The sequence below is a fragment of the Amblyomma maculatum genome, chromosome 6 (assembly GCF_055883805.1).
Source record: "Amblyomma maculatum isolate TAMU_Amacu chromosome 6, ASM5588380v1, whole genome shotgun sequence".
NCBI classification, from domain to species: Eukaryota; Metazoa; Arthropoda; class Arachnida; order Ixodida; family Ixodidae; genus Amblyomma; species Amblyomma maculatum.
In genome coordinates, this window is record NC_139349.1 from 13,231,373 (window position 1) to 13,242,685 (window position 11,313).

Below are 11,313 nucleotides of genomic sequence, written 5' to 3' on the forward strand. Positions count from 1 at the left end.
ATTAATTACACAGCAGAAGACATGTGACTGCTTATGGCAAGTAGAAGCTAGAATATTGTGCAGAATCCTGCATTCAAAATCTAAATTATTAGCACTCAAGTTTGTTCATTCTTATATACAATAGGTGGCATGAATTTGCCGCTTCCTGAGAGTTGCCATTTCATTTCGTTCTTGTGAGATAAAGATACATGATTACACTATAAGCTAAAAATTGTCATGGCACAGTCATCTCTCCCGAACAGCGTTCGTAAACAATTGTACCCCCCACAGCGTCCTACTTGCACATGCACAAGTTTTGCCAGCGACTCTCGGGCAAGCACTTCGTCCCGTTGCTGTACTTGTCCAGTCTTTGAACGAACTCAATCTTTCGACTTGGCTTCACTATTGTTCCGTACACTTCGAAGTGAGCAGTGGGCACCGTGGTCAGTCTCAGGCGGAACATTACCTTGCCGACTACATCGCCACCGAGAATCTCCGCTTCGTCCACAGCCTTCAGAGACCACTGATGACAAAGCTGCGGAAAGTGGGCCTCGGCTTGTTTGTTGATATAAGCCAGGCAAAACTGACCAAGTTCCTTCGCCTGCGCCGTGTTATCCACCGGCTTTCTAGAGCCGAGGCACGCGCAGAAGTGTCCAGGCACGAACGCGTCAGCGCATGTCCTTTGGGGAGGCACAGCACCCAGCAGGCTGATGCCCTTGCTGGTGCGCCTTGTGCTCAAGGATGGGAGGTCGGCGAGGGAGAGCAACGTGGCGTGGAAGTCGTACGCGGTGATGAGGCGGCGCTGGTTTACTTCCAAGTGCACTGCTGCTTGTGGATGCTGACGCAGAAACCATGCCGGAATAGTAAGAAAAGAAAACGGTGTCAGGTCTTCGTGGCGGCCGGCTTCCATCAATCGGGTGGAGCCGTAGCGGACGCCATGGTCGCTGAGGAAGAACAGAGCCGTCCTGTCCATGATACCCAAAGAGACCAACTCGCGAAGGAAGTGCTCCAAGGGATCATCCAAGATGCCCAGCCGAGTATGATCCTCGTGCGGTACGTCGGTGATCCAGACATAGGCAAATATCTTCTCTGTCATGCGGAGCACATCTCTAACGTAGTCCAGGTAGATGACAGTCTTAGGCCGAGAACCCACGCAATTCGCGTACTCTAGCTCCAATGACAGTGTGACTGGTCTCGGATAGTAGTCTGCAGGTGGATTCTTGAAACCGTACAAATTTGGGAACTCAAAGAGACCGGCGTGTGCCATTTCTTCCAGGAACAGAGTGGTGTAGCCTCTTGACTTGAAGGCACTCCAAAGGTGGGGGAGAGAATCAAAGTATGTGTCCTGGTAAATACTGTGTACCGTGGGTCCCGACAGTCCGGACAGTAACGGCATCTGATTCGGGAAAGAGTTGTCCCCCACCTTGTTGTAGCCGAGAAATTCAAACGCGTTCAGCTCTCTCTTCAAGTACAGACGCGTCTTCTTCAAACGACGATAAGAATTTAGCCTTGAAGTGGAATCGAGCCCCAAGACTAAGACGCTCAATTGGCCAGGCGATAAAATAGGACTGACTTTCTTTTTACGGGGAATCAAAAAATATTCTTTAAAAAAGACGGTGGAATTGACTGCGCACGAAACCTGCACGTACTCGCCTCTGAGTGCCTCACCGAAACGAACCGAGAGTTGGGGTCCTTTCTGGTAATTTTTATCTGGATGCATTCCTTCTTGCCTGATGACCTCATGGTAGGAACAAAGAAGTTTTTTGCGTGAGACACCGTATTGCTCGTACAACTGGTGTTCATCCAAAGCGAGTACACTGCCATTCATGTAAACGATTGACGTACCCCGGCAAGACCAGCTGGTTGTAGCCTGTCGCCAGGGGGATAGAAGCCGCAGGGTCCAGTGGGACGCACTGTAGGAAGGGAATTTGCAACCCGGTAAGTCGAGTAGGAAACTGTCGTAGTAGAGGTCAAACCGCGAGAAGATGGCTCGCGAGAAAGACACCTGCAACCTCAGGATAACGAACGCGAAGGCACAGTATGTCACGGCGTAGAAGACTACCCGCACCTTGCACCTCATCTTCTTCTGACAGCAATGAAGTGCAGCGCATGGCAGGTAACTGTATGGCTTCGATTTGTCTTGGTCGCGATTTGGTTCAGTCGCAACTCGTATGCTGCTTTTAAAAAGGTTGTTTTATTGCGAAAGCAATACTCCCATTTTCAGCCCTTCGTGTAGCCACGGTCGGTAGGCAGGTTTGACCTTTAATGACCCCAGATGGCTGTGACGTCATACCAGCTGCGAGAGATCGGCTACTAGGTCGAGTTGTCGGGTGGCGGCGGTCGGTAGGCATGGCGCGCGGCAGCTGGAGCCGCGCTGCTACCGAGTAGAGGCGCTGCTGTCACTTCTTCGGGTCAGTCGGGTCGGCTTTGAGCTCTTCGATTCTTCACCTCTTCTCTTACAGCGTTAAGGATAGGATAGGATAGAAAATACGTTAATTTCTCTAGGAAGGTCTTGTGCTAGTAGCAGAAGAGGTCCATCTTCCGTCTTCTCTTAAGTTAAGCGTTAAGTAACAGGTGGAAAAACACGGAAGGCAAAAATTGGATAAATTCGACGGAAAAGAAACAGTAGGAACTATGCCGAAAGTGGAAAAGGCAGATCAGGAGGGAAGCTTTCTTCGATAACTCAAGAGGCAGTGCTCTACGTTTTGAAGCTAGATCAGGGTGCCTCAGAACACGCAGTTACAAAAAGAAATTTAACAATGAAGATGACGCATGTGCAGTATGTGGTAACTCCACTGAAACAATTGATATTGTTACGTGGTGGCATGAAAGCAATGGAACACGGTGACACAACAGAAACAGAAGGACGTGATGACATGACGATGAAATATGCGTTTTATGGGCAGCGGGACTGGCGCGAGCGCTCCGCTCCGCGCCACTGCCCGCTTCGTCATCTTCGTAGCATTACCCGGGGCCACCGAGCGATCGTCCCGATCGATTGCTAGAAATTCAATGCATGACGTGACGATGAGCACAGACACAGGAGATTGGGACATGAAACGCTGCAGACACCACAATGAATGCAAAAATGGGAAGAATGCTTGCACCGGAGCATCACGTCCAATCTTCACCGTTTGCCGAAGGCCAAGGCTCATGGACGCGCCGAACGGCTTGGGCGGGGGTGCTGTCTTCGCTCGAGGGGTCGTGAGGTCGCTTCGTCGTAGGGTCAGTCGGGTCGGCTTTGGGCTCTTCCTGGTCGTCGTTTGTTGTGGTCAGGGCTGGTGACGAGGCTGGGGATAGCGGCTGGTCGGGTCTGAGCAAAAAGGGCTGGGGCAGAGCTGGGCGGCAATCTCCACGGGCTTTCGGCAGATGGACCCGGCGGACGGTTGGCTTCGACGGTGCAAGGCAAGGATGGGGATGAACCGCACCTCCGACCAAATGTTACGTGGTGGCATGACAGCAATGGAACATGGTGACACAACAGAAACAGAAGGACGTGATGACATGACGATGAAATATGCGTTTTATGGCCAGCGGGACTGGCGCGAGCGCTCCGCCCCGCGCCACTGCCCGCTTCGTCATCTTCGTAGCAATATTATACTCGAATGTAATGGTATTCATCCGGAAGTCGATGCAGGCGCAGTCACTCTTCCTGAAGATCTGGGGTTTAGAGTTGCCGGGTGAATGAGCCTGCGGTGGAAACTAGCAAAAAAGATTGGTGGCTTAAAAGCACAAAGGTGACATGATGTTAGTAATGTAGAATCAAAAATTCAATAAATAGAATGATCGTATAGTTAACCAATCTAAAACAATAATTACGATATAGGCGAGAAAACGAGCATGATAGCAACTGCTACCACCCCGTTTCAAAGAGAACGCTAATATATTCCATCCATCCATCCATCCATCCATCCATCCATCCATCCATCCATCCATCCATCCATCCATCCATCCATCCATCCATCCATCCATCCATCCATCCATCCATCCATCCATCCATCCATCCGTCCGTCCGTCCGTCCGTCCGTCCGTCCGTCCGTCCGTCCGTCCGTCCGTCCGTCCGTCCATCCATCCATCCATCCATCCATCCATCCATCCATCCATCCATCCGTCCGTCCGTCCACCCGTCCACCCGTCCGTCCGTCCACCCGTCCACCCGACCGTCCATCCGTCCGTCCGTCCGTCCGTCCGTCCGTCCGTCCGTCCTTCCGCCCGCCTGCCCGGTTTTCCGTCCGCCCGTCTCTCCGTTCCTCCGTCCGTCCGTTCGTTCGTTCGTTTTTTCTTCATTCATTCATTCGTTCGTTCGTTCGTTCGTTCGTTCGTTCGTTCGTTCGTTCGTTCGTTCGTTCGTCCGTCCGTCCGTCCGTCCGTCCGTCCGTCCGTCCGTCCGTCCGTCCATCCATCCATCCATCCATCCATCCATCCATCCATCCATCCATCCATCCATCCATCCATCCATCCATCCATCCATCCATCCATCCATCCATCCATCCATCCATCCATCCATCCATCCATCCATCCATCCATCCATCCATCCATCCATCCATCCATCCATCTCACAGGGGAGAGGAGGAGGAGGAAAATGACGGGTATATAAATGCTCGCGCTTGCTCAGCTGAGGCACTCGCTATGCATCCTGGTAAAAGGAAATCAGTCACGCCATCTCGATAAAGCGAGGGAACAACAGCGGGCTACAGAGACAGATGAAGAACGGGAACAGCGTCTCACTCGACGGCGAGCTCAAGATGCAGCTACACTTCTCTGCTTCTCTTCTCTTCTCTTGAATGCGCTTGGATGCGCTTCTCTTGAATCGTCCTCAATTGGTGACGACTCCGAATGGAGGCGATGGAGGCGAAAATGATGGAAGCGAAAAGCAAGGCGCCCGTGTGCTGTGCGTTGTCAGTGCACGTTAAAGAACCCCAGGTGGTCGAAATTTCCGGAGTCCTCCACTACGGCGTCTCTCATAGCCTGAGTTGCTTTGGGACGTTAAACCCCACAAACCGACTCCGAATGGAATGTAATGGACGCTTTGAACAGTGAAGAGTCTTTGTCGACGTGTTCACTTAGCAGTCAAGAACGTATGAATGCAAATAGGCTGCAACGACGCGTTCAGGAAACAAAAGAACGCAACGACGGCTTGAAAAGGAGCGTGTTGGTTAATCGCACGGTCAACATGGTACACCACAATTAGCTACACTACGAACTCAACTATATCGTAGCCGGGCTATTATTGTTTTCGCAGCCTACCGGGCTTAACTAAACTTGGCCCCAGTAATTTTATTGTCTGAAGGCATAAAGGATTATCTAAAAAATAAAAGAAGACAATAAATGAAAGAAAAAAGGTTGGCCGTTCCAATAAAGTCCAAGAGGGAAGACGACGAAGCCCCTGCGTCCAACCAATATACGATGAAGGGTTGTTTGGCGAGAAAAACCCACTGCAGTCAGGTGCCGGATTCTCGTCAACTAAAGTCCCGGACAAACCCACAAGTGGTGAATATCTGCCTCACTATACTGGGAGTTAGACAGGACACCCTGGACGTAAATATAACAATCGAAATTGAGGCCGTGTTATAGTCACATTGGGTGTGAGGGCAACTCCGACTCGGATTCTCTGTAGCACAACCTCCTCTGCGCGGGTAAGACTGATGGGAAGGCTTATCGCACACGGAGGGAGAAGAGCACGTGTGCGACGCCGGAGGTGTGATCTTTTCTTGCGAGAAGGTGGATGGCATCATCTATACTGGAGAAGTGTGGAATTGATGAGGGTAGGGTCACCTGGAAGGTTGCAGAATCTGCAGGGCTTACTTGCGTAAGCACTTGTAGTTCAACACGAGGTAAATACTCTGACTGCAGCAGAAACAAATTCCTAAAGTGTACCCTCAGATGTTGAATAGAAGAGAAAGCAGGCATGGCACAGGGCGGCAGTAAGTTAGATGGACAGATGATATTGGGAAGTCTGGGAGGATAATGTAGCGCAGCTGGTGGAGGACCGGGTTGATTGTAGAAATCTGGGATATATATACATTTAACGGCAGCTGCAGTAGGCGTGGCCGTATTCATGGTGGTGGTGATGATGACCAAGTAATACATGCTTGTGTGTTTTTGCCTGCCTCAGAAGGGGCATGGCGAAGAAAAAACAACAGGAAATGCGACAAGCTTTTTCAGAATTGATTACGGCTCAGCGCGCAAGTTAGTGTAAAGCGAATAGGAAAGTACTTATTAATCACTGCACAAAGATAACAATATGACCACGGAGGGCGACATAACTACGCGCACTGTGTACAGCAAATGCGCATTGACACACATATGTTCCTCAGACCTAAAGCGTACGATGTCTCGCATAATCACAAGGCGTACTCGTAGGAGAACAATTACGTTTTAGTTAATCTTACTGACGCGCCCCTTTTGGAGGAGTTCGTTGGCGTAAGAAGAGTTCTCCGCCTTCAGTGGCTCGTTTGTGCTGAACACCGGCGCTGCTCTCAAAGTAGTGTTCGTTACGTGTGCATGGTCCGGGAAGTGTCCTTTGGGCGCCTCGGCGTAGTCATTCAAGTCGTCCTCACCGATGACGGCGGGTGCGAAGATTTCCTGTGAAAAATCTATGCTCGGCTCAGCGCCTCCGACCTTAAGATAGGCCATGGTTTGAATCATCCAGAAACAGAGGAAAAATGAACCAATCATGGCGAGTAGGAGAAACCAGGTACGACACATTTTGACCGAGACGGGCGTCCTCGGAGAAGCCCCTCGGCCTGGCCTAACATTCCCGCCGGCCACCATCATGGCAACTGAGCCGCTTTCAGCTGAATGAAGATCCACTGAAAGCGTGCTCGCTTGCGCTTCCTGTACATTGGGTCCTTCTTCCCTTCCCCTGTTACATCCATTATTCTCGGGAGCGGAGGAGGCCGCCGGGCAGGGGGAGAGGGACAGCGTACTCTGGCCCTCCGTCACTGCTTGCAGAGCACCTGGTTGCGACGAAAGACAGGTGGCGTCCTCGTTCTCGACGTGGATTAGTCTTAACGCATCATTCGCTGCGTCCGAGTCTGCAGCGCACTGACGCCTTTTGGACCCCATGCACAAATTTTTCACGCTTCTGAATTTCAACCGCGGGAACGACGGCAGAGTACTGGCGTTGGTTCGAGTGGGCTGCATCGCGACTCGTAAATCCTTGTTGTTTGAGAATAGGCACTTATCTTTCACGTTACTCTTGCTTGACGTTGATGCTTGGATAAGGCGCCTTTGGACAATACGTCGGAGACTGGTGCTAGTCCGTGATGCTATGTCCTCGGTCTAGGCTTCTTCTTCTTCTTTTTCTTCCTCCTTGATAAATGTCACATACCCATTAAGCGGGATTGGCCATGGTTCGGTGTGTACTGCCAAATGTCCTACAGATGCTGAGTTAGTGTAATAAATTAATTATCAGCTAAACAAAGATCTAATATTTAAGATCACAAAATTGAATGAAAAGAAAAAAATGCGCAGAAAAAATTTGGAAGTTTGTAAATTTGGAATAATATGAGCAAGGAAATCTGTTCGTAGCTATGATGTAGTTATGTAAAGAGAGAGAGAGAAAACTTTTAATGAGCATATAATCAGCAAATATTCGCAGGAGCTGGGTGGTCGGTGCCCCTAGTCCAGGGCTCCGCTGGCAGCAGCTGACTTGCGGACTAGCCGGATAATCCAGGCTTGCTGGTCCAGGTTGTCGCTGGTCAGGGCCGCCTCCCACTGCTCGTGTGTCGGGCATGGCACTATTAACGTTGGGTCAGGTTTGTCCTGGCATTCCCAAGAGATGTGAAAGAGTGTGGGGCTTGCACCGCACCAAGGACAGTAACTCGTGTATTTTGTTGGGCTTATCTTATTTAAAATTTGAAGATTAGGGAATGTGTTTGTTTGTATTTTTCTCCAGTCTATAGCATCCGAGGAAGGAAGGTGTTTGTGTGGTGGTGAGAAAATTCTTCTTTCTAACCATAGGTGTTCCAGCCTGTCGCCGTAGGGTCCTAGGAGAGGGGTGAGGTAGGGATGGGGATCCGCCCGGTTTGTAAGAGCTCGGGCTAGATCATTCGCTACCTCATTTCCTTCTAGGCCTTCGTGTCCAGGTGTCCATGTAATTGTGTGCGTCTGGGAGATGGAACGTAATATTGCACACGCTCTTTTCTGAGGTTTTCCGGCCAGGTAGTCCCTGCAGGCTGGTTGGGAGTCCGTCACTACGTGTGATGACTTCTTTTGGTTGTCTTGTGTTTTTATGGTGATGACTATTGCCAGTGATTCCGCTTCCGCAGGATCCTTGGCATAGATCGAAGCCTGAATAATTGGCCTCTTCTTGTGGTCAACTGCAGCTATTGTGAACTTGCCAGGTTCGCCGTAAGCCCCTATGTCCACGTAGACAACTTCCGCGTCTTTAGACAATTGTTTTTCCAATGATTTGACTCTGGCTTTCCTTCGACCCTTCTGTAACTCATGGTGCATGTGCCTGGGTATCGGGTTCACATAGATGTTGTTTCTTGTGAATGTCGGAATTTGTGATTTGATCTCAGAAGTTCTTAGTGCCTGCCATAGCCCTAGTTTTGACAGGATTTCCCTACCCGCCTGCGTTGTTGTTAGGCGTTGTTTCTGACTCTCTAGAACTGCCTCCTTGAGCTCCTCGAAGTTGTGCACTCCGAGTGCCCAAAGACGTTCCGTTGATGTTGTTGGCGGGAGGTTTAGGGCCGTTTTATAGGCTCCTCTTATGATAGTGTCAATGGCCCTTTTATCAGTTAATCTAATTTCGTGATATGGGAGCCCGTAGGTAATTCTGCTAACGACTAGGGCCTGTACAAGGCGTAGGGTGTCCTCCTCCCTCATCCCTTTCCGGTGGCAGGTCACCCTTCTAATCATTCTGGAAATTTGGTTGACTGTGGTTTTGAGTGTTTTGATTGTATAATCCACTCTCAAATTGCTTTGCAACCACAGCCCCAAAACTCTGATCTTGTCCTTCTCTTGAATTATCTGGTCTCCTAGAGAGAGCTGAATTTCTCCTGGGGACTTGTAATTTCTTCTGTGTAGCCTGATAAGTTCGGATTTTTCTGGGGAGCATTGAAGACCACTCTCCCCGGCAAATTCCTCGACTAGGTCTATAGCGGCTTGCAGAGCTTCTTCTTTTTGCGCCAAGGATCCCTGTGTAGCCCAGATGGTGATGTCGTCCGCGTATAAAGTGAAGCCAACATCAGTGCGGGTCAACAGTTTTTTTGCTAAATTTATCATTGCTATGTTAAATAGCATTGGAGAGATTATTGAACCCTGCGGTGTACCTTTGTTCGGCATGGGTACTTTTGGTGATCGGATCTCTCCAATTCCTATGGTGGCTGTGCGATCTGAGAGGAAAGCCTTCACGTATTTGAAAATTTTCTCTCCGCAGTTGATATTGTTTAATTCTTGCAATATGGTTTAGTGACCAATGTTGTCGAATGCTCCTTTGAGATCTAGTGCCAGAATGAAATTTTCGCCTTTTCGGGGTATGGTGTTGATTACCTCTTCCCTAATCCGGAGGAAAGCATCTTGCGTGCAGAGTCCCTTGCGGAAGCCCAGCATGCAGGAAGGAAAGATGTAGTTTTCGTCGATGTAATTTTGGAGCCTTAGGTGGACTACTTTTTCATAGAGTTTTCCCAGGCAAGAAGTGAGGGAGATAGGACGGAGACTCCACAGCCGGTGGCTTTGTAAATACTGACAAATTTGAGGCAACGCAAATTCTTTCGCCCTCGCACCGAAGGAGAGCAGAAGCGGGACCGACAACTTAAATCTCGATTGTGCTATTGGAATTTCTAAATGCAGCCTCCTTTGATGTGAAAACCTTCGGCAAGCGAGAAGGAAATGTTCAATGTCTGGAAAATTCTTCTTAGTCTTTTGAAGCATATGGCACACACCCACATAGCGGGATTGGCTAAGGTGTCGTGGCATATGCGTGGAAATTTCGACAGGCGATTACGGCAAAAATATTAGCGCCAGGCGGTGATTTTGAAGAATGTATTGACGGGAAGCGACAGAAGAGCATTTAAAATAAAATATCAAACATAATATTTGGTGGAAAACAACTCGAAGAAATTTAAGAATTTAGCTATTCAACCTGCCAGCTGCAGTTATGTAACCAGTGAGAATCTCGCATATTTAACCCAATGCAAATCCTTTGGCGCTCGAATCGAACGATAGTAACACTGGACAAGGGGAGCCCCACCCTAAAGCCAGAAAGGGATCTACACGCCGTCTTTCTTTTCGTAGAGTAGATTACATTTCTCTTAACAATACAAGCGTTTCAAGAACCTGTACGTATTATTTAAGTGCATGTATATAGCTTCAATTTCATGGTTTTAAAAGCAACGACCAGTGTGTGCAGTGCCCGAAGGGATGTTTGTATCCTTTTCGTCCAGGCTCAGAGCACAGACAGAAATGAAAAGTACGAAAAGGGCATATAAACATAAAAACAAAAAACAAAATAAAAAATAAAAAAGCGGGTTGTTACCATAGCTAATTATGAGTGCTCCTGTCGACCAACGGGCCCCAAGAGCAACAGAGAGAATTAGTTGGTTTGTTATAAAGGAGTTAAGGGCGTGCTTGCCACGGAGTTCCAAAATCAAACACGTCACCCTCGAAAATCGGAACTTGCAGTACCTCCATGCCCTGATGGTAATGTATTGCGCTTCACAAAAGTTTGTAGTGAGAACTAAAAAGCGAGTAAATAATTACGTCGCCTGGAGTATATGGACAAAGTTAAATAATGCAAAGCAATAAATAAAACTCTTGCGGAATGCAAATGAGTAAAAACTACTTTGCCAGCTAAATGTTACTAAGGTTTTAGAGTATAAGGCGAGCCCTAGCCTCAATCAAACCAACTAACAGCTGTTGAGCGTCGGCTCTGCTAATCTGCAGTACGTTGTTGTCCATCAAAATTGGTTAGTAAAGTATAATTGCCTATCTTTAATTATTGTCTTGATAGAAAAGTGTCAACGCAAAAGTTATAGATCTCAAAAGATGGCTATCTACATTGTTTCTATTAAGATAGCATTTGCATAAAGTGAGTTCTTTTTTATCGGTTGAAAACTATAATGAACTTAATAGGACATCTCGGGCTAGATGGTTGATCACAAGGCAGTTGCAGTAGCCTTGTTCGCCTTGCGTTGTTCTGCCTTGCAAAAAATATACCTGGCGTAAAAAAGAAAAAACAAATCTTCCTCGTGAGTGCAGCACTTCAAACCCCCAAGACACATCCCAGATAATTGGTTCACAGGAAGGGAAAGGCGTAGTATTTGTCACACACCTGAACCGTGCCGTGGGAGGAAGGTGGGAGTTAAAGTGGAAAGAGAGAAAGAA

At 48.5% G+C, this 11,313-nt stretch overlaps 1 protein-coding gene across 1 annotated transcript; it reads right to left on the reverse strand.

The window, feature by feature from the left end:
• Positions 1-274: 274 nt before the first annotated feature.
• Positions 275-1,375, reverse strand: LOC146185117 (uncharacterized). The gene has a single exon (XM_084605878.1). It carries the CDS (start codon positions 1,373-1,375, stop codon positions 275-277), a length of 1,101 nt encoding a protein of 366 aa, XP_084462004.1.
• Positions 1,376-11,313: the final 9,938 nt, after the last annotated feature.

Bases quoted from the DNA above. Each gene is read 5' to 3' on its own strand.
- LOC146185117 (XM_084605878.1), bottom strand. From the start codon at position 1,375: ATGCCGTTACTGTCCGGACTGTCGGGACCCACGGTACACAGTATTTAC.